Source organism: Buteo buteo, chromosome 13 (genome assembly GCF_964188355.1).
Source record: "Buteo buteo chromosome 13, bButBut1.hap1.1, whole genome shotgun sequence".
NCBI classification, from domain to species: Eukaryota; Metazoa; Chordata; class Aves; order Accipitriformes; family Accipitridae; genus Buteo; species Buteo buteo.
The window spans coordinates 35797722-35822621 of record NC_134183.1 but is presented as its reverse complement, the minus strand read 5'-3'; the positions used below and the strand labels follow the sequence as shown (position 1 = coordinate 35822621).

Genomic DNA, 24900 nt, shown 5'->3' with positions numbered 1-24900 from the left:
GCTTTTGAGGACACCTGGAGAATCGTTGTTGCTTTCTTTCCTTATTTTTAATTCCCTCATGAGGTAGTTACAGTATTTCTTCCTTCTAAGAGGTTTAACTTGCAAAGTTCTGTTGCAAGCAAGGTGATGCTTTTGCTTCTTACGATGGAAAGTCTGATTTAGCGATGAGGTAGAGAACCAGATCTTACTAAGAAGTTACTTCAGCTGACGGTGACAGAGGAAGGACTAGGCTGCCAAACTGAAGCTTAAGACAGTTTTGCAAGCAACTGGTGTTAATTATTTTTGCGATAAGGACAGAGCTGGCAGCTGCCAAAGTATCACCAGCTGCTGGCCTTAGCCAGCCCTCAGCATTAGCCCCTGTGGCCTCATGCCCCTGTGAATGGGTCTGCAAAGCATGGTAGGGCCTCAGAGTATAGTTGAAGTCTTTATTAAAATTGTCAGTGGAGGCTTCTATTTGCAAATGGGATAACTGAAATTTATTTCAGCAATAAAACTTTGGGAAAAATATTTCAGGGGAAGCATTACTGGACTACTTGCAGGTCTTTGCTTAGGAGCTGGCAAGAGGGCAGCAGCAGCGCTCTGCTGTAGGTACTTCCTTCTTGCGTATATGATGTGGTCCTCCTTTATAGTGAGTCACAGGATACAAATGACCCGTGAAGAAAAAACATTTCTGTGGGCCTAAAAATACAGGATTTGCAAACTCTTATCTTTGAGTTACTGCCACTAGGTGTATGCTACTAAGCCATTAATTTTGTTGGACAAGTACATTCAGTGAAGGGAGTAAAACAGAGACACATAAACTGTGGCTACCTGGGAATGGCAGGTAAGTGTATCAAGTAACTGTTGGATAGAGCTGTCCTGAGGAGTCTTGTTGCCTTGAATCAGAGTTTACATTGGCAGCATTTAGGTGGAAAGGCAGTATCAGAGTGCTGTGGTTTAGACCCCTGCTTTGGTGTAATGCTCATTTTATGAGCTGTTGTCTATTTCCCCCCCTTCCCCCATCCTTTATGGAGTGCTCCCCATCCTGTTGTAGATTTTGATGTGGACACCCACACTTATTTTGCTGGAAGCTGTCACAGACATTTGCAGAATGATTTACCTGTATGGCAGAGTTTAAACCAAGAAAGATGTTTTCTGGATTGTTGTGTTGGGATTTTGATAATGTGCATTTTTCTACTGTGTGACAAACTCAGTGATATGTCCCATAGTAAGTACAGAGGCCTTTAGGCATGGCTTTACTGTACTTGTTTTAAAAGCTACCTCTGAGTTATTTCTGTAATGGTATGTCTCAGATCTTGTAGATAATCCTTTGTAGTGACTTTTTTTCTAGACTCTTTTCAACAGGGAAGGATAGCCCCCATATGAGCAGGGGAGGGAGTTGGGGGGTGTTTGTTTTTGAGGTGGAAAGGAGAAATGTTTGTTAAATGCTGTGATCTGTATCTTTGGCTTCTAGGGGCTTGGAGAGAATTTAGCCCATGGTTCCTGGATAAGGTCTGTCACTGTAATCCAGCCGTAGATGTTAATCAATACATATATTCTCATGGTGCTTTACTGTTGCTTGCAGACCATTGTTGCTATTAACAAGGATCCAGAAGCTCCAATTTTCCAAGTGGCAGACTATGGACTGGTGGCAGACTTATTTCAGGTGAGGCTAAACTTGGAGGTGTGTGGGATAACTCAGAGAGATCTAACGCTAGCTTAGATAATATAATCTAGTAAATGTTAAAGATGTCTGTGTGAGGGTGTTTGCTTTTGGTTGTTTTGTTAAAGAATTTGCTTTGTGATTTCATTACTTCCATGCTCAAAGTTCAATCCCTGCCAGTAGAAGGTATCATGTGTGTTGCCTGCCTCTATTCTAGCTTCCTGAATATGAACCATTTTGAGAAATAACTGCACGTAGGTGCTTACATTTATTTTTAAGCTTCATCAAGTATGAAAGTACAGAGTTGGCAGGAGGAGTTCTTAATTTTTGCCTGGGCTTGCTGCCTTACTGATGCCCATGAGGAACTTGCAGTTCTTTCTGGGAAAACTGAACTGTGAGCTAGCCCATGTCCAAGTAAGTGCCTATGGCTCACATGTGCGAGCTGCCTGCGCGCGCATCAGCATGTGTCACTGGCGGGGAGCCTGTAGTGGCTCTGTGGAGAGGCATGGGCAGAAACTGCCAGCACTTAATGCCATTCCTGAACTAATGCCTGCTGCCTCAGCGGCAAGCACGGGCCTTTTCGTAAGCCAGAGACTAAGTCACATTCTGAAGAAACACCATGTAGACAATTTCCTTAATAAATTTTGTACGAATGCATTATTTCCACCTAATGGAAATGTAGCGCTCTTAAATAATTAAGAGGCTTTATTCAGCAGGAGAGAAGTGGGGAGTGCTGTGAGCTGGGGTGACCCACAGCCCCTGGAGTGGTGTGCTGGGCATGAGGGGTGGGAGGGTGGGGAGTGTAATTGTGGGGGTTGGGTGCTGCACTTGGAGAGTTTGGGGGTGGGGGGGGCCTGTCAGAGGGAGAGCATGTGCTACCATGGCACTGGTGTTTGTTTGCAGGCGGTGCCGGAGATGACAGAGCTCCTGAAGAAGAAGTGAGTGATGGACCCTGCACTGCACCTGGGGTGTGGAATAAGGGCAAATAAAGGATGGGCCTGGAAAGAGGTGGGGTCACTGTGGTGTTGGGTTTTTTTTTTTTGTGGGCAATGGGATGGCACAGCAGAGTGGTGGTGGGATGGAAGAAAGGAAGACAGGGATGGAAGGGAAGGCAGGGAGGAAGGGAATGAAAGAGGGATACGAGGCAGGAGGCAGTATGTGTTTGTTTGTCAGTGTTTATTCCCATCCACGCTCCCCTCCCAGCTGTGCTCAGCCCCTGGGTTGGGCTGGGGGGGCCAGGCTTGGGCCAAGCTGTCCAGCAGCTCTGTCCTGCCCCCAGGCACTGTGAGTCTGTGCTGGACCTGGACTGGTTGCAAGGTCCATGGTGCTTCCAGGCACTGTCAGGCTGGCCCTGGGCTGGCAGCAGGACAGGTCCATCATCTGTCTGTCCCCCCCCAGGTGCTGCAGGTCCATGCTGGCCTAAGACTGCTGGAAGGTCCACTGTGCCCCAGAGGACACCGTAGGTCCCAGCTGGCCCAGAGCTGGTGGCAGGGCAGGTCTGCCATGTGCCACAGGCACGGGCGGGGCAGAGTTGATGCTGGCTCGGTCCCAGGCTGGTGGTTAGTGCAGATGGCAGGGGTTGTCTCCAGCACTGCCCCTGTGCCTGTGGCAGTCTCATGACCCAGCGCAGCAAGCATGTCCCCACAGATGTCCCTGTTTCCCCAAGCTGTTGCTATGCCTCAGGAACTCTGCCCAGCTGTGGTTCTGGGGGCCCCAGCGCCCCATATTTCTCGTCGATTGTTGGGGCACCCTGGGAGCAGTCGAGGAGTGGCTTGAGCTGGAAGACATCGAGGCTCTCCTGGTTCCTGTGGTTGTAAATGCCAAGCCGGTGGCCCAGGCCAGGGCTGGCCCCCACGGAGCCTGCTGGGCTGGGCAGCTTCAGGTTGACAGGATCCAGCCCCTTCTGTGCCAGGCAGGCCTCTTCTGACAGGGAAGACAGCAGCTCCTGCACCATGGCATGGGCCACCTGCTGCCGGGTGGGCGCCAGGTCAGCCCGCAGGCCTGCGCTGGCCTCCGCAGCATCTTTGCAGGCTGTGCTGCAGTCTGGGGAGGAGCCCAGCGTCTGGCTGCTCTCACTGCAGGCCTGGGTGCCGGAGCTGACAGTTGACCGTGAGGCGCTGCCTGAGGTGATGCTGGCAGACGTCCCGGTGCTGCCCAGGCGCATCGGCACCTCCACGGTGAAGAGGTCGGAGGAGATGTTGGGGCGATGGACGTCGATGGCAGCAGTGGTGACAACGCAGATGGCTGCTTGAGGGACACTGCTGTCTGCAGGGAAGAGAGCAGAGAGAGGCAGGTGAAGGGGGCCCAGCCAGCGCACCGCAGCTGGGCTGGTCAAAGTGCAACAGTCACCTTTCCAAAACCACTGCGCCTCTGGCCCCTCGAGCTTTGTATAGATCCAGTTCATACCTATTTAAAAATAGCTATGTATGTACACCATCCCTCCTCCTTTATTTATACACACAGGTAGAGATGTGCACCTCTTGATGGAGAAGGAGATATATCACCACAGATACAAAACAGGCATACATATATAAATAATACCATATACCTCCAGATGTATGTATTCCATAAATATGTGTATAGAGACATGTCAAAATTACATAGTGTCTAATGTTACACACAAACACACCCCTTTATATAGAAATATATGTATATTGTTCTGTACATGTGTGTATGGAAGGAGAGAAAATGTATACGAAGTGGTGTACCTCTATGAAAACATATCTATACATGAATACATTCCCACATACCCCCAAACCCTTTATTTCTGTAGCCCTGTGTCTAGATATACATAGCTTTTATATAGCCATGTATATACAATGGTGTATAGAGAGGGCTATTAATATATAAATAGTATTGCATACATCTATATATATGAATGTGTGTATATATACACACACTCTCACACATAATCTTTATATATACATTTTCCTGTATCTATACATGTGGAGCTCTAGCTATAATACATTATACCTATATATATATACACACACACACTCTCTGGTACATAATTACCTATTGTCAAATGGAATAGACTAACACACACACAAATACTTTCACACACCCTCTTTTCTATATAAAACTGTATATATGTGTATGTTTGCATATATGGGGAATAAATAGAGAGGGAGGAATATACATACATAATTAATACATTATACTCACACATGAACACCCCTTCTTTAGTTATATATTGCTTTTATGCATAATGGGAATGTATACAGAGGGATACACAGCTATAAATAATACTGTGTACCTATATATGTGTGTGCATGCACACACAAATTATATTACTATGTAGGTATATATACACAGTCACTCACATACATGCACCAACATTCTTTACATATTCCCCATATCTACATGTTGTGTGTATATATATAAGGAACTGCATGCATATAATACATTATACCTACATATGTACACACAGACATTTGATATATCTACTACATAGTCTCCCCCCCCTTTAAATACATGTAATTATCTATCTTTAAATAGACCACACACTCTTAGTCTCTCTCACACACACATATACTTACCTTTATACATAAATAATTTTTTTTTTCACTGTGTGTATGGATTTCAGGAATGTGTATATAGGGATTATACATCTATAATACATTATAGCTATATGTGAACACACATACATATCCATATTATATGTACTACACATTATACATGTAAAATTATATGTATATATACACACAGGTAACACCTTTTTCTGTATCTCCATGTATATTATGGGGATGTATATAGAGGAATACACATCTATAAATAATATCATATACCTATATATATGTGTGTACATATATATATTCTAGGCAATATATACATGTGTATCTATATACAGTGTCTCATTTTATATATGTATATTTATATATAGAATTATCCATATAGATGGGGGGTACGAACCCTGCATATAATACATTACACCGACATATGTACACACAGACATTTGATACAGATACTATGTAACACATAGTTCACCCTTCAAATACATATAATTATCTATCTTTAAATAGCATGCACTCTCTCACACACATATACTTACCTTTATATATAAATATATATTTCTCACTGTGTCTGTACATACATGGGGAATGTACACACAGGGATATACATATATAATACATCATACCTATACTTAGGTACACACACACATCCATATTATATATATATTATAAAATCATATGTATACATACACACACACAGATACACCTTTTTATGTATCTCCCATGTATATTATGGGGATGTATTTAGAGGGATGTACACCTATAAAGAATACCACATACCTGTATGTATATGTGCATACACACATTCATATTACATATAACACATAGGTATATACACACTCTCTCACACACCTCTATTTTATATACACATAATCTTTTTATATAGATTTATCCATATAGATATGGGGGGGGGGTATATGTGTGTGTGTATATAGTACATAATGTATATATAATGCTTACCTTTATATATACATATGTATATCTATCTCACTGTGTGTATATACATGAGCAATGTATATATAGGGATATATATGAAAAATACATTATACCTATATGTGAACACACACATATACATAAAATCATACGTATATACAGAGACTCGGTCACTCACACCTCCCCCTCCTTTTCACTTATCTTTTTAAACATACATACACCTAAGTATAGATTCATACATCTTTATGTATAGTCATATATATAATGGGGATATATAGAGAGCAATATACACAAATAAAAATAATACTGTATACCTATATGTGTGTGTGCATACATTTTTTATAGATAATAATTTATGTGTGTATAGATAGTTTTTCACATGCATATACACAGATTTTATATACACACATACATATCTTTATATACACATTTATCCGTATTTATAGAGAAAATGTGTATATGTAAGTATCCCCCTTTATAACATACCTATATAGGTACACACATTTTATATATTATATATAATACATACCTGTGTGTGTGTATATATATATACACACACTCATGTATTTTCTAATACATAACATATAAACTATATATGTATATACACAGGCTCTCACATACCTACCCACACATATGTATCTTTACATGTATTTATACATATATAAAATACCTATGTAGCTACACACACATATAAATAGCTTTATATACACATACCTATATATAGGGGGATGTATAGGGATATACCTATAAGATACCGTATACCTATATATGTATGTACACACAAACACATATAGTTTATATATAAAATATATACATAATACAGATTAAAAAGATATTTATATACAGACACAGTGTCTCTCTCATACACCCTTTAAAAATATATATAATTACCTATTTTTAAATAAAATACACACTCACCCCCCTCCCTCTTTTAAATCTTTTTTCTCTCTGTATATATGGGGAATTTATATATAGGGATATAGATACATAATATGTTATATCTATACATGATACAGACACAGATATATCCATATTACATGTAATACATATTATACATATTAAAAATATATGTATATACAGTCAACTGACACACTTTCTACATATATTACATAAGAAATATAAAATATGTATATACACAGTTTCTCTCACACATATATCTATGAATATAAATATGTATTTGTATATCCCCACATACATATATGGGGTAGACATCTACAATACATTATACCTATATATGTATACACACAGAGATACATTATACTTAACTATAGCATACATATGAAATCTGCAAGTATATTGTCATACACACACCCCTTTTAATATATATTATATATAACGTATCTATGTATATGCAGTTATACACACATACACCGTCCTTTATGTATACTTATATAGGCTTACATATGTATACACACAGACATATATCTTTATATGTAATTATATACGTGTATAAGTATATGGATATAGATACATAATACATATCTACAAACACACACATATTTATATTTCATAATACATATAACATATATACATATATATGCAATCACATGCACCTTTATAGATCTTTACATATATAGAAACATGTAGACATATATTCATATGCACATACATGTATACATATCTTACTACATAAATATATATATATTGATGTATACATATGGGGGTATATATGGGGATATATCTCAGACATTATACCTATATATACACATACATTCATATTTTGTATAATACAGAATACATACAAAACTTGTATGTACACACACACACATATCTTTTTATATACATATATATATGAAAAAAACAAGAGATCTTTAATAAGCATATATATATGTCCCCACGTATATCAATGTAGGGATGTATCTACAGGGATATACATATATAATACATTATACACATATATATTTACAACCATACACTTACACACACTTTCATTTATTCTTACGTTACATATACATCTATGTATGTATGTATCTCTGTGTGTTTATGTATATATGGGGATATAAAATACATTATACATAGATATATCTTTTATGTCTATAATATACACACATAGAGACCATCTCTCCTCCTCTCACACCCCCATCCCTTTACATATCTTCATATATTTTGATATATTTAATATATGTATCTAGATAAAATATCTATCTATATACACAGCCTCTCTCACATATCTTTATATGTATGTAAAGACATATGCATACATCTTTGTATATGTATATACAGTCACACACATACCTTTATATGTATATAAGTCTTCTCATATATATATATGGGGATGTACACGTTTGGAGATACATGATACATTATACATGTACACACAAACGTATATATTTTTACTTATGTATTTTTATATATGTTTGTGTATCTGGGTTTGTGTGTATATATGTATGGGATATACATATATAATATGGGATATATATTGTGTGTATATATTGTATGGGATATACATATATAATACATTATAGATTTATATGCACACGTATATATACACACACAGATGTATGTATATATATACACACATTCTTATAGAGATATACCTATCTTTTTATATATGTCTATTTCACCGTGTGTATACATACTATATATATGGATGTATATATGGGATAAATGCATATAATACACTATACTTATATGTGTACACACATATATATGTGTCTTCTGTGTATGTATGTGTATATGCAGACAACCCATCTTTTTATAAATATCCCCGTGTACATATGGGATGTATATATGGGGATATACATACATAATACATTATACCTACACACACTTTTTTTTTTAATATATATATATACACACCTATATATGAAATGTCATACACATAAGGAAGCCCAGCCTTGCTTGCCGTGAGGTGACATTGCAGAGCGAGCCAGTTCCACCTCCTCCCAGTGGCAGCAGCTCTGTGCCAGGGAGCCTGTGCCCAGCTGCCCCCAGCCCTGTGAGGCCCCTCAGCCCCGGGCTCGAGCTGACCCCCAGAGCGGGGCGAGAGCCTTCTGTGCTGGCACGATGCTTGCCAGGGGACATCCATTTGAAGCCTGACCTCAGGTCACAGACTGTGCCTGCCACCGAGATTTCTTACCATGCCGTTCAACCTTTCCAAAAGGTTCCCAGCATGGTGCTGGGCTAAGCTAAATGCCCCACTTCTTTTCATTTTTGTCCACACCGCTGACTCCCGGGTCCATTTGAACCGCTCTGCAGACTGGACAGCCTAGCTACCTAGGGGGAATTAACCTCTCCCAGATCTCCAAACTATTACCAGTGCCTTCAGCAGGAGCAAACCTGGGGCCCTTCAACCTTTAGGGAATTACTGTTTTGGTACACATTTCCATGGAGCAAACCAAGAGATGCCATGGTGGGTTTCATTTCCAGGACAGATCTACGTCATTGTTCAGTCTCACCTGCTTCATAGCACACAGTGCAATGCAAAAATGCAGCTCACGTTTACATTTTCAAGCAAAACTTACCACTGCTAGGCTCACTGTAGTATCGTCTGATGTAATTATTCATGTCATCCTCTGCAAGAACAAAAAGGCAGCCGTTAGAAGACCATTTATTTAAATAGCTGAAATTCCACCTCGTGAAAAGCTCTCCTCTGCCCTGTATGCCCAGAGCACCACCTTTTGTGTATTTGTAGGCCAGAAGAGCAGGTGTGATTTGGCAACATACTACACACCCCCTGCTCCATCCACCCCATGGCCACAGCCAAAATAGGGATTATCATTTGTTGCAGTTCTTTATGGCACCAGCCTGGGAATGAGGCATTCCAGGTTCCAGAGAAAACGTATTTCCAGAGATTGACGCAGGGCCGACCCATTCCCTAGGTCCATACACTTGTCCTTACAAGCAGCAAGGAGAACGCTGGCCTTTTTCTGGTCAGCAGGGCCCTCCCCTCCCACATACGGCACAAGGATAAAGCTTGTGTTTATCCCAACAGGCTGAACCGAGGGCACCAACATAGACAGACCTACTTCTGCTGTACTGTTACACCACCGAGTTATCTCCTTCCACGTGGTTACTCTTCAGAAGGGGAGGCACTGCGTACAGCTTGTGACCTGAGCTGCCTTCTCCCACCCGTTAACGTTGGTGTCTCCCTGGAGAGACCCAGCACTCCTGGGAAAGCCCAAGCACCCTGCTCCCTACCGGTCTGCAGCCATCCCCTTATTCTGCCAAGGAGTTCTCTATGTAGGGGCACTGGTGGGCAGGTTTTATTTCTCCTGTAGGGATACTTCTATTTTCTTTCAGTATTTTTTTTCACATGGCCCAACACTGCTCCTCATTTTCATTTGCAATCCCCTCCTGAGACATATGCTGTTGCCATACTGAACAGCAATGATGTAACCATTGCTCCTGAGCAGCTTCCCTGTGTTTCTGCACTCTCTCTTTCCTTTTAGTGTTTTTAACTTGTTCCTGTGAAACACAGTTGGCTTAAAAAAAGAGGAAACTACATCCAGTATGTTTCCAGAAGAATGGCTAGAACGTCCCCTGTTCTACCTGGAATGACATGGCCAATAAAAGCCACACAATGAGTTTACCAAAACAAGTAGAAATGCCTCTGCAGCTCAACACAAGCGCTGCTGTGGGAAAGGAAAAACAGAGCCAGACAAGCCAGCTCTCTAGCAGTTGTAAATCCATGTAGTTTTAATGTGTAACTCCCTACTTCTAAAATAATGTCCTTTTTTTTTTCATTCAGAATGAATAAAGAGAATTATTTTGTTGTATATTACATATATAATATATAGCATAATATTTACATTATCTGTTGGCTTAAAATATGCTACAAAGATTTTTACAAGTCAAGGGTGTAGTACTACACTTGTAGTACGTACATGAGAGCTACACCTGAACTTCAATAATGGTAAGATAAAAATGAAGACATGACCACAAAAGGGAAAAGCAGCAGCTATATTGCATATACAATTTAGATGCTGCATACATTTAGATGCTAGAGATGACAGTGGGATTACGTGTTATCTTACAGAAAAGCAGAACATTTTACAGTTGCTGAAAAAGAAAATAAATTCCTCTTGTTGCAGTTCTGAGCAGAATGCAAATATTGCTGCTAAGAAAACAGTGTTGGCAATCCAGGAAGATTTTTCAAGCTTACAAGCAACCTGACCTGCCCAATTTGCGGTGTATCGTGTGCTCTAAAAGCATTCTCTCCTTTTAAGTGCTCTTTTTGATACCATGTTTCAGAAAACCATGCTCATCCCTTTGAGCCAGATTTCCTTCGTCCCCCTGGGTCTTTGTGGCTACACAGTCCTGCCTTTTCACAGCACATTGCGGTTTGCAGGTGAAAGAAACAGATGTTTTCTGGGGAACACTTTATCCACACAACAAGACCCAAACCACTAAGCACTCTGTACCTGAAATAGCTGCACTCATAAGAAGGCAATCTAACCTGACACTGAAAGGCAACATGGTTGTTTTCCTGGTTTCATTGGATCTTAAAAGCTTTTTTGGCCCTTGTTGATCTTTAAATGCCTGCAGTCAGAGGTGTGCTTTGTGCTAATGTCTGAGTTTAAAAAAGAGGCCTCAGAGTAGCTCAAGGCAATGCCACTGAATTAGGAGTACATTGCAAGGCTTTTCAGCTATCTGCTACTAAAATACCCTTCATTTCAATCATGCATAATTTATACTCTAAATGCCACCAAACCTGCCAGCCCGTATAGATACAGGTTCTTGTTCAGGCATGGAACCTTCAGCTACAGTCAGAAAATACCTGCCTATCTGTATTCAGGTAATGCACTTTCAGCATATTTAACTTAAGAGTCTAATTCTAGGCAGAGAAATGGGGAAAACAGAACTACCGTTTGGCCTGGACAAGGGCATGTTCTGCACGTGGGGGTTGCCCCTCCTCATCACCTGGCAAAAGCACACAGCCACGCTCTGCAATGAATGGGGGACTGCGGTGCTCTCATTTCCTTTGGCACTCTCTAAAGTCTGCCCCAAATGCCAGGATGCTTTGCACCTGCCTTTGCAAAGGCAGAAAACAACTTGGAAAAGTTATTCATCTGCTTTTCGTGTCTTATGGCACGGCTCAAATCAAGTCTTCTTTAGGATTGCATACATTTACTGCCCTGGCAATCTGTCTATCAACTAATGGAATGCACCAGGGCACTATTTTCAAACCGATCAGTTGCTTTCAAACCAATTTAGCAAAGAGATTATAGACTACTCTTTACCAGCAAAGGCCAATGCCAAACACCTGAAAAGGAAATCCTGTAATGGACAGACTCAGATCTGAGTGGTGAGGAAAATCACTGACTATCCTGGCTGTGCACGTGACTACTTGCACACAAGATTGGGAGAGCTGCCTACGTTAATGTTATTATCTGATGGCCTTATTAATGTCATTGTTTTACATTGCTTATCTATTTATCTATAGATAAAATATGTATAAATATATACATGAGCATGTATAAAATAAAATACCTTTTTTTTTTACCTGAATACTTCCTTATGAACAAAAAACAATAAAGAGTAATGGAATAACAACAGCAGAATAAATATTTCAACAACAGATTAAGTTTCTGAATCATTACATTAAAGCAAAATGACAATTAACAAACTCATCTTACTCATATGAGAGTCTCAGCTGCTCTGGGCATAAAAGGCTATAAACAATTCCAGTTCTCTCTCATATTCTACATTGCTGAAAGCAAGGAGTTTAAAAAAATGCCACAAATATACAACTGGAAGCAACCATTTGTGCATACAAAATGTACACACATATAAAAAGTACAGTACTGCCCATTACTATGGAACACTGCTTAAGTACTTTACGGTGATCTGCAATGAGATGAAGTCCCTACTGTTCAGTATGTGCAGTCAAATGGGATGAGGAGTACAACTACTTTTGCAGCTGGTGGGATGTAGGAAGTTCATGTGAGCAAGGGGAGACCAGCTTTTACAAAAGGGGCAGATTGCTTATATTATTTAAATTCTACATAGTGTTTTCTGCTGTCAGTGTATTTTAGTTTCAGCTCCAGAAAGGGAGTTGTCTTAAGAAATACTTCATTCTTCATAGTTTCTCTGGGTTTTTAATACATTTTTTTCTTACTTCTGCCACCTTGGAATTTTCAGGATCCAGAAGACTTAAATTTTTCTCCTTTCGTAGAAATAAACCCATCTCTTCAAATACACAGCAATGTTACCTGCACTTCCTTTTCCGGAAGAGAAACTTTCCATTTAAAAGTCCTTAGCCATAATGATGCCCAAATGGTATTTATAGTAAATTATGGAACTGGCAGTAAGTAGAAAAAAAAAGCATTTCCCTCTTATTGCTCCTGGAAATGGCAACCTTAGGAAAACGTCTATGGATGATGATTGGGATCCTCTTGCTAGATGCTAGATGCACCAGGAGGAATCATAGAACCATTTAGGTTGGAAAAGACCTTTAAGATCATTGAGTCCAACTGTAAACCTAACACTATCAAGTCCACCACTAAACCATGTCCCCAAATGCCACGTCTACACGTAATGAATGAAAGCCTTTACCCCCAGGAAATCTGGTGAAAAATTTGGTGATGAAGATCCAACAGCTGTGAGTTGAGAGAGTAGAATGGGAAGAGCGAGGCAGCTCTTCCCCATGTGAAAACCCATCCTAAGTTGTGGCGAACAAGGATGGTTCTACAATCTTCCCTGGAAAGCGAGAGCGATGGGAAGCAGTAAGATATGCAGCAGCATGGTGGAGGAATTCAGCTGAGAGAAGGTTTTGCTGGGCAGGAGAAGGAACGAGCAGGAACAGGGTGTTCTCTATGGTCCACGAGCATTAATTGCTCAAGCAGCATGGGGTGTGAATGACTGCCAAAATAGCATGACAACATGAGACACCTGAAACTGCTTCACCTACTAGTGGAACACAACAACTGTAACTGTAAGAGGTGAGGCAGCAGAGGAACGTGGGACCACAAATAGACAGAGGGGCTCACTCCAACATGATCAAGACTTTTCACCAGACAGAAGGGAACGTCTGGTTGGGAAGGTTGCTCAGACTCCTACCTCTCTCGCATAAAACCCCAACAGCCTTCCCTGACGCTGTAACCAACCACTTCTGCAAGGCTGTAAGTGCAGTGAAGTCAAATCAAGAAGGTGAAATAAGTCCCATCTCTTAGCCTGTTACCCAAATCTCTGTTATTGAAAAAACATGCGGTTCTTGGTCAGGATCTGTCTGACAGCTACTGGATTTTGTCTGATGAAGGTTTTCAAATTATCTGCCTGTTCTTTTCCTGCAAGACTCAGAACACACACTAAAATGGTTCAGGGAGTAATAAACTATTTAGAGTACAGTTCCATATAATCTCATCTGACCCAAGAGACAACGTTGTAATCTCTCTCTCCTGGCCCTATAAAAACTTAATAAATTTGGTGAAACACATAAATGACATTCCACCCAAGGCAGATCTCTCTCTTAGTTCTGTAATCCCTTAACAGTGACCTTTAATTGTTTCATCAATGACTTTAGTGAATGAGTCAGCAACCCCCCTGCATACAATAAATACCATTTGCACATCTTTTAGATTAGAGGCCTTAAAAAAAGGGATTTCTTTTGAAATATTTCATTATTAAAGCATTTTACTTCATTTTTTTTATTGCCATTGATTGTACTGCCTTCTGTCTCTTCAAGCTGAATTTTCTGAACTGGAAGGCTATTTTTTTCTGCTGTGTAGCCTCCCACTGAGGATGCGAGTCCTCAGGGTAGAGTAATGTCTTACCCCGACTTTCCTCCAGAAAGCAATCTTTATTAGGAGGTTTCTAAAGAACGCGATCTTTCATCTCCATAACTGCTATCTGACACTGGCATCTTCTCCTTAAAGTACCACTACCACTTACAAGCATTAGGAAAGTAAAGTAGCATAACATACACTTTGCAATAAAAACCACTAAGATAAACACTCTGAGCAGGGAGGCTTTTCAAGGCACAAGTTCAAATTATTGTCACCTAAACACTTCTAGAAGTAAGAACAGTGATGACAGCTATGCTGCTCTGACACTAGCCAATAACACTGCTGCAGCCTGACTTTGCCCAAAAAGAAAATAGCTTTAGTATGACACTGTAGTGCAGTAAGAAAGGAAGACAGAATGTACATAAAAAAGGACATCTCTAGGTGTTTCTGAGAGCAGACTGGCAATCCACAGGGGAAAATTCCCCTATGAAGCTGTAACCTTCCCAGGGAGTTTTCCCCTGCAGATTGCCATGCAATTTCTGGCATTCCAGATCTGCGTGACCTTGGCCATCTGAACTTCACCATCACCAAATTCTCAGCCAGACCTAACCTCCTCTTCTCCTCAGCAGTCCAAGTATAGCTCACTGCTCACTTGTAAATTCATTTATTAAGGCATATGCACGCTCCCTAGCCTGTGCTGTACTGTTTAGTTCACCTTTCTGGTCTTGATGACCTGAGCAGAGATTTTTCCCTTTTGCTTTGCTGGCCTTAGAAGGTCTCTCTCTCTTTCCCTCGAGCAACATGGAAAGTTTGTGCCAATGGGAAACATGAACAGCCAGCTGGCACTTTCCAGGAGACTTTCCCTGCTTTTTCGTATGAAGGCAGATGGCCATGTTAGTGCAAGCCGCAGTACTCACACGACTGTTCCATTCACACAGATATCCAGTCCCTGCAGAGGTTGGATGGATGCCTGAGCATGTGGATAGCCCACCTTGAGAAGAACTATGAAAGTTACCTTGCACAGAAAACAGAGCAACAGATTCAGCCCGGTTCTAAATAAGAAATGAACCTGAGATGGAAGTCATTGTGTGGAAGGAAATCCTGGGATATGGAACAGGCTCCATTATCAGCAGATACTACTGGGCTAGAAAAATCAGGACAGAAAACCAAAATCCTTAACCGACAACAAATTGGGTGGCTTTGGGCCTCGCTTTAGCAGATCATGCTGCAAAAGCACTGTATGCTGAGTTGAGCGTGGCTGAGATGCAGGACATCTGTGTGTCAGCATGGCTGGTAGGTTTGGGTAGAGGATAGCCTGGGGGACCTCTCAATGGTCTTTCCAACCTTGTTCTCTATGAATATGGATCAGCAGATCCACATCTGAGTAGGCTTGTTACAGTCAGCCTGAAGCCACATTCGTTGCATCTAGAAAAAACAAAGGTTGAGAAAGAATATGGCTACCAACAAAACAATAATTTGCTGGGTAAACATCAGGGAAAGAGAAGAATAATTTAAGCAAAAGGATTCAAGAACAAATTGTTATAAACTGGCAATGAATAAATGTAGACTGGGAATTAGGAAAAGATTTCTAATAATTTAGAATAGTGAGATGCTGGAACAGTGTTATAATGGCGGCAGAGGGCAAAATACATGACTGCTGTCACATGGAACACTATCTGTTTATGAAAGGGATTATTATGAAAGGGGCTGCATGCTTGGACAGTGGAAAACGTTCCGGTTCTGTGTTCCTTCACTTGTCAGCAATGTCTTTACACCTCCTCACATTAATGATGGGAGACAACTTCAACCTCACACGCATGACCATACGCTCACCACTTCTGGAAGTGAAAAGTTTCTACCCCATCCATTTGGTGAATATGAAATTCAAGAGCCTAACTTCGCTAACTATACACACATTTATGTAAGTGTTACTTAAGGTTTAATTCCTTTGATTCCCGCCTGGATGATCAGTGCACAGAGAACCACAAAGCCTGAAAGAGGCACCTTCAGAGAAGCCAAATCCTCACTCTTCCACAGATACATGGAGTTTAACCAGGAAGCAGGGTGCACTTCAGATATAACCATTTCCAGGAGTAGGTTTCAAAGTAGATACATTTCAACATTTGAAAATAACCATAAACTATTTTTTATCTATTGTTCTGCAGTAACAGGGCTCTCTTAGAGCACTAACAGATGATCACCAAAGGAACTGGCTTAGAGTTTAAAAGTGTTCAACCAGCTCAGACTGCCTTGCAAGGAACAACTGACAAAATCCTTTCCAGTACCCTGCTTTGGCTTCTCAGACAGCTTATGAATAATCATAAGGGAAACCCTCTGAAGCTCCAGAATTTTTCACATTCCCCTACCAATATCCTACTTTATTCACTTACAAAATGGTGGGTACCTATGGCGACAGCAAGCTTTACTTTTCTCCAAGCATGATTATAAATTGCAGCAGTCCCCCAAAGCAAAAGACTTACTACTAACCCTATAAAAATGGAAATTTGACTCAGAATAACTAAAAATAAGCTTTCCACGATGCAAAGTAACAGAGCTAGGATCTGGTTCTTGCTCAAAGGAATAGAAGGGTGGCATATTAATCTTAAACTATGGCAGTACTGTAAAATTTCAAAAACTGAAATGATATATGCAGGAAAATGAGGAATTTCCACTAGGAACTCTAATTCATATATTATGGGAGAGATTAAAGAATAATAAATTTTGGAAGGAAGTATTAATGGCACTGTGAACCTGGCATTCCCCTGTAGCCTGGAACTTTGTGTACCAAACACTAAAAATGATTTGTGGAGGAGCAGAAAACATTAGACGTTATTCCGGCCATGACCAGTTACATACTGTACAAGGTAAGAACTCATCAAAAGAAAAGACTTCCTCTATAATTTAGAGATGAACAGATAGGATAATATTAGCCATTATGTCAAATGGTAACAATCTCTGGGAAGAAAAGAGATTACAGCACTTAGGACGTTTCCCTTGCTCTTAGAGAAAGGCTGACCACAATGGTCCTGAAAATCATTAGTAATGCTGCTGTGCATTCATATGCAACAGCTTTCACCCTAAGCTCTCTACAAACTGAGGCAGAGAAGCTAAGTAAAGTGCTCACAGTGCAGCAAATATCACAGTTTTGCTATAGGTTTATACCTCTTTGAGTCGTGCCCTTCTCTCGAGTCCCATCGTTTTTCCTGTGTTGATAATGTTACCCTTTGACTTGCATGCTGAAGCCTGCATTTTAGCCTTCACGTTTGTCCGTTCTGGAGATCAACTTTTTGGCAAGACAAATAAAACCTCCATTCAAAGCAAGTTAAAGGTGAAAAATTTCCTGCTTCTTAGCCAAATTAATTAAAAAATACCATATATCCATACATTTTCCACCGAGTTATTCCTACTATATTAGGAGATCTCTTGGTGAACTGCTCTGGGGACATACAAGTGTGTGAGGCAGCAATCAGCTCATTAATTCAGAGTATTAGCACAGGACTGACCAGGCCACAAACAGCTTACAGCTGTACAGCCTCAAGAAGTGGTCCTTCAAGAAGAGGCATGAAACATTAGCTGGGAGTTATGGGCACACTTTCAGAGCCCACTGACCATCTGACTAGAGCTCTTGCCTCTCCCAGTCTTATATCAGCAATTAAGGCACTTCAGATACAAAGAGAAAGAGAACTGCAGAAAGAAAAGCTGGGTGAAAGCATGTACTGAAAGCTACCAAATCACCTAGCACATCCAGTACTCTCCTGGTGCAGGCCACAATGTGTGTCTCTACACAAATTCCCTGAGGTGCTGTGTGTACCATGTGATGCTGGGGATACCTGACTTTACTGAACGCTGTAGTAAATGGTTGCACAAAATGCAGTGTAAATACCAGAGTACAAGCTACAGCTGTCCTTGAGGAGCTTTAACTTATGCACTGTCCCATAAAACTCCCAGGTAGGGAAATGAGTAAGAAGTCTCAATGCTTTCTTATTCCATAACCCCTTTGTGGTAAAGCATGCTGCACTGAATGTTTCCATTGTTCAATATGGACTGGGGAAATAAGATTAGCTTGAGACAGAATATCTCATTTTCTCATGCAGTATGTTCCCTAGCCAATTCAAGCTTGCTGGTTTGGCAGAACTCAGGGGTCTCTGAAGATGGTGATTTTTTGAAGGCTGACAAAGTTAAGTTTGGCACAAATACATGCATTCCATGCCATATCTTACCCTCAGGTGTTACATGTAGGGCTAATATTCTGCCAGAGCATAAGAGAACAGCACATCAGAGCCTGTTTTGCCTAACAGCTGAATTGTTGCTTTGAACGGTAGCTTTTCTTTTACCAGTATTAGCAACCTGGTCCCTTATTTCTCCTCCATCTAGTCAGTGTAATAGGCAACTGCAAATTTTTTTCAAAGCTCACAAATGCCATGTGGCACACAGAACAATTAACTGCAGTCATCACTCTGGAGTCTTTAAGGAGGAAAGACACAGCTTAGAGAAAATGGATGCAAAGCAATTCTTAAAGCGGTCTGACACAGAGGGTAACTTGCAAAACATAACCCTTGACCCTAAAGTCAGGAGTTAAACCAGCGGTGGCTTACAGTTCCAGGCAGAACAAGTAGTGTGGAAAGCCCTCAAGATAGCACAGCCAGTGTAACCACAGCATGTGAGAAGCGGGAGGATACAGAAATGACCTCCAGGAAACACCTCAATCGTCCATGCTCTGCAGAGCCATGTCTCAGGAGACTTTCACGTGCCTGAGCAGGTGGGGAGATGGGAGATCCTACACAAACTAGATATACCCCTTCCACCCTGTGCAAATGGAGGCACCTTCAGATGAAGATGTGCTCTTCTTCCTTCCGACATACCGCATTCAGGTTTTGCTGATATATATATATATATATAGGTCAGAATGGCCATGGTGTAGATGAAGAAAATGCTGGCAGCATGCTGAAAACATAATGGTGAAAGCTGCTACAGCAACAGCCAGCATATTACTGCGAGTGCAAGTTGGTGCTGGGAGAGCTGAAGAAAGACCCAGTTGAAGCGGGGAGAGAGAAGAACCAGGCAAGGCTGGCTCATGATCTTTCTTCCCAAGGGGTAACTGCCTTCTCAAGCTGTTAGTTGAGGTTTTGAAGTCCTGTATAGGATACACAGAAGGAATCTCTAAGCCAGCATTGCTAGTGCAGGATTCAAAGCCTTTGTAGCTTACTACTACTTTCCTTTGCAAAATAATCCAGGAAATCAAATGCAAAATCCTCTGCCTCAATTGACTGTTCCCTGGATTGTGAACTAAAGCACTGAGCGTTATTGCTGGGCTTGTGGTTTCTCATGCAATCTTAATTGGGCCCCTTGTCGGCAGACTACCACGGATGGGTGTCCCCTGCTATAAGATCACAGGAAATTTTTTTCTGTCCAACTCCTGCCTCATTCAACAGGAAGGACAATTGTTAAAATAGTCACCCAAATTTAGCTTCTGAAGACAAGCACTCAATGCATCCACAAAGGCTTTGTATGTAATATATGATACAATGCACAAAAAATATTTCCTCTGGTATTTTTAGATGACTTCTGGGAATCAAAATTTAATTCTTTATACTCAGTATGAATGTTTACATATAACTTAACTGCACCTTACCCAATATGTAAAATAACACGTTTTCTTATTTGCTGAGCACCTTTTTTCAGTGAAAAGCATGAATCTCTCTAATCACGTAACCTAACTGAATGTAGAAATCCATCTGAAGACTGTGTGTCTACTTTGTTGCATGCATGGCCAGCATTTTACAGGGAGACACAAATGATGAGTAACTGTGTTAACTTGGATGTTGGAATGAATACCTTGGACAGAAAAATTTTTAGATGAATCTCCACAGCACTAAAATTTCAGCAAGCCTCCTTATAATCTGCACAACACTCTCCAGTTCCAAATGTAACCCTCAAGGAACACATGCATAAATTATAACATATCCACTGGGGAAACCTCTGAAATACTACAAAAAAGGGGGGAATGCATTTTAGGGGGCAGTCTGCTCAACTGTCTGCTTTTAAATACAATTTCAAATCAGGAATAATTAATGGCTGAACTGTGGTTAGCGCTTAGATATTATAAAGAGAAAAAAGCAAGAACAATTTCTACACGCTTTCATTACCGTGTAGAGAATGGAAAGGATTATCATTTGAAAATGGCTGGTGAGCTTTTTCTCTTAAGCCTTTTATTAAAGTACTTCTGTGCCTTGAATTCTAAGGAGTTTGGCCAAAATAAGGATACCATGCAAGCCTCTAATTCAGATATATTCACATACTGCTCATCTACTAAAATAATCAAACTAAGATGTCCAAGGTAGACTAACATATCACTAAGGTTGAAAGTGTTGTCTCCTCTGGAATATTACATTAAATGTTACTGAGATCAGGACACATCCTGCACCCCACTGTAAGGGTTGGGGGATCACAGGAAAAAGAGCTATATCTTCTCCAAAAATACTTCTGGTCTAGCACTTGTGTGATAAAAATGGATCCAAGTAAACATAACTGTTGTTATTTCCCCGAACCACAGACCTGCCCAACAGACAGCTCACAGACAACGGACTGCTCTTCACCATAGTCACATGGCATTTGCACATCCGAGCAAGAGCTGCCTACAGAGTGCACCGCTCCTTTTCTGGCACCAGAGCTGCCCTGTCCAAGCACAGCTGGGCTGTCCAGCATTGGCAGTTTTAAGCAAGCTGGTAAGACCATAGCCTCTAGGCAAGGCAAGCTTCACAGCTGATGCCTGGGTCCCCTCTATACCACAGAAATGCAAGTGGCCAAAGACAGAAACTGTTTTTCAATGTTCTTCTCAATTTCCCTGCTTTTACCTCTGAGTGCTTATACTCTTGCCAATTCCGATTTGGCTGCTGCTTCTTTAGTGTTTGATGGATGTAATCATGACAACACTGGGAAGGTACATCACAGTCATTTTCTTCCCAAGTCATTTTATTGGCTCTGTTCGCAAATGCAACAGCTCCTGCCACTTCAAAGCAGACACAGCCTCTTTGCAAAAATGGGAAAATGCAGTCTCCAGAGCAAGTAATCAATTCACCAGTAGACTGAAAGTATTTAGTGGGTTCAGTAACTCCATGTAAGGTATCAGCTGTGCCAGCGGGTAGCAGCACACAGGCAGCACTCACCTCGTGGAGGTCGCAACTCAGTGATGTTCTCGGTGGCTTCATCATCCGAATCTTCAGTTGCTACCACCTTGTACCTGTTGCTGCTCTGTTTGTTCAGTACACGTGGGACCTGCAGCGCAGCTTCTCTCTCTGCAGCCAGGTCCAAATCCTGCTGAGCAAGGTGGGCCCTCAGCTGCCTGATTTCAAACTAGAGGAAAAAACAACACCACATACTGATGTCATATAAGCGTGGCGAGAAGTCTATATTCTACAGTTGGGGACCTATTACTCATTTTATCACTAAAACGCTACAGACTGGTGACAGCAAATACACAATACGGTTGAGCTAGGATGTGAGTCCAAGCTGCTGATGCTCTCCCAGAGCCCGTGTTGCACCACTGTTCACATAATCTAAAATAATGACTGCCTCATGCTTGTCTTCTATTTTGTACGTCTACATCCTAAAGATATGATTTTGGACAATTTTTAACAGATCTAACTGCCAAATCAAATGAAATCTTTATAGAAGACCACTCTTAAGAGGCATTTAGGGATTTAGGTTCATGACAAACATCCCTAACCTGCTAGACTTTGTAATGAGAATTTCTGTGAAGGGAGGTTCTCTAAGCAGTACCCAGAATGGTCCTCCCCCACTAACTGGGCAAGGGGGAAGGACACCACAGTCCTCTTCCAGCTTGAAATCTTCTGTACTCAACGGTGTGCAGAAAATCCTGAGGAAGGTTGCCACTTTTCTGGCCACTCCCCTCAAATATATGAGCCATGGCAGTTAATGACTTACTGCAATCAGGAAGGGATTTGCCTCATGACTGGTGTTATAAAGCTGACACCTAACAAAAAGACAGAAGCTATCAGGTACATTGTGATTGATGGACACAGCATATTGCTCTTGTGTTTGACAGCCACAGGTCTTCCACAATACAAGGAAGAAAATATTTTTTCTGCAAAGGCTGCAGAGACCCTTTAAACCCTTATATAAGCACTACAAAATCCCACTGTCCTTCCCCTCTGCCATCCAGCACAGCCACTGGGCTGCATGGTAGAGTTTCTCTTTTTTAAACTCTTTTTAAGATCAGTAGTACAGCAGTGACCAAGTCATGGCTAATTATAGAAAGCCTGAGAGGGAAAAGCAAATTAGGCGAGTAATAGGCTAAAGCATTTAAAATTTAACTTTGCTGGGCCTCCCATAGTTCAAGGCCTGAAAAGCCATCAGAGAGCACGATGCTATGGTGAGCCACACTGCACCTGTCACTCCACATTTACAACAGAGATGAAATTAGCACCTCGATGCTTGAAAACTGGTGTGTAACAGCATGTAGGCTAAATGAATCTGGTTCTGGCTCTCAACTCTCAGATGCTGACTCAAATCTACTTTGCTGTCAGATTTTGGAATCCATCAGTGGACCTAGTTGGTTCCACTGCAGTCCACATCAGACACGGTGCAAATCCCAGGCATGCTGCAGAGCACCAGCAGTTCCTCCAAGCTGTGTAAGAAACTGGCAGGGAAACAAGACAGTTTCCACAAATTTTAGAAAGGAAAAAAGAGGAAAGAAAAAGGGATTCCAGTTTGCCACATTGGGAGACTATCTGCTTTCCAAAGCATAAGGGAAGGAACTACAATAACTCGAAGGCCCTCTGCAAGACTCAAATCTAGAGAGCAAAAGGGCAATTTAAGTTTTCCAGATTGCATTCAAACCACCTAATATAGGGATCTAACAAAGCACACAGCTTTTTCTGTCTTGAAATCAGTGGACAGAGGTTTGGCAGCTGCAGACAGCTGGCTGCATGAAACACTCATTGCTCTTAACCAAAAGTCTGCTGGCAGTGGCAGTCAGAGGAGTCAAGTAGTATCAGCAAATGTCAAAATACAGCCCTGCTCCTTGATTCCTTCAATGATACCTCCATGGCAGATCCCAGATGGTGGTTTTTGTGTTGATCTATCAGCTAGGAAGAAGTAGCGAACAGTAGTGCTAACTCTTTTCCCACTCAGCCCTAAGCTTCCTGAGGCTTAAGGTGTCCATGCCATACCAGAGGTGCCACTATGAATGTCATTCAGCTGTGAAAGGACTGTCTGGAGTTCAATTTTGCAACAGAGAGAATTTCAGGTTTTATCCTTGACTTGTGGGGGAAAAAAAAAAAACCAAACAAAAACCAAAATATCTTACATTTCACCTTTAAAGGGAGAAAGATACCCTTTCAGATACTCCCTTGGTTTAAAGGAAGAAATGCACTCAAACATGATAGGCAAAAAATAAATCTGGAGATTTTTTAAAAAAAATTATTGCTTAACCATATCTACTTGCCTAGCTCAAACTAAAAGGCAGTAAGAATTTGGCATCATTACTGTTTTTCTCCATTTCACATTTCATCCTTCAAAAACATTCCTGTGTGTCAGAAAAAGAAATATTGCCACTAAAATGCTTAATTCTGGCCTAGAGGTAGGATATGATTTCTTTTTTCATGGAAGAGAAAAAAAATCAGCAGGTATTTTATAACACAAATAGATAAAACTACCTAAGAGCTCAACAATTGTACTTCCACATCACACAATTTAATGAGCTTAAGCATTTACAAAGATAGGGTGAACCTTGTAACAATCAAAAGCTTGAAGAGAATCACTGCATTTTACAGATATGAAAAAGGAAGCACATTAGGTGATCTTTCCTGCTACAGTGAACCTACAGCAAAAATGGGGGAAGAGACTAGACTTTCTGATGCCCACTTACATGATTCAATCAATAAAGCAAGAGTTTCCAGATATCCACAGGTTATTATCAATCTCTAAAATTTCCATGCCTACTTACCATCCAGTTTTTAATAAATGAGTTCATAAACTTTATTGTTTAATATAGCTCTGCCAACAAGCTACGAACTACTCAGCTTGGTATGCTGGACCAAGTAGCAGTCTGGAACCATTGCTGGGATCACCATGCTGGACAACTACACTTTGTCCAAGCAATTCTTTATTACCTATTTATACGGGG

The 24900-nt window shown here is 40.9% G+C and overlaps 2 protein-coding genes across 2 annotated transcripts in view; one reads left to right on the top strand and one right to left on the bottom strand.

Moving 5' to 3' along the window:
- Window positions 1-2653, top strand: part of ETFA (electron transfer flavoprotein subunit alpha) — a 33501-nt gene extending 30848 nt beyond the window's left edge. The window contains exons 11-12 of the mRNA XM_075045586.1: window positions 1565-1645; window positions 2546-2653. Coding sequence (XP_074901687.1) covers window positions 1565-1645; window positions 2546-2584 — 120 coding nt within the window. The 3' untranslated portion in view covers window positions 2585-2653. The remainder of the gene's footprint in view (window positions 1-1564; window positions 1646-2545) is intronic.
- Window positions 2654-2676: 23 nt separating this feature from the next.
- TMEM266 (transmembrane protein 266) overlaps window positions 2677-24900 on the bottom strand; it is a 62182-nt gene continuing 39958 nt past the window's right edge. The window contains exons 8-10 of the mRNA XM_075045588.1: window positions 21920-22106; window positions 9552-9602; window positions 2677-3907 (exon numbers count right to left, since the gene is read on the bottom strand). Of these exons, the coding sequence (XP_074901689.1) occupies window positions 3315-3907; window positions 9552-9602; window positions 21920-22106 (831 nt within the window). The 3' untranslated portion in view covers window positions 2677-3314. The remainder of the gene's footprint in view (window positions 3908-9551; window positions 9603-21919; window positions 22107-24900) is intronic.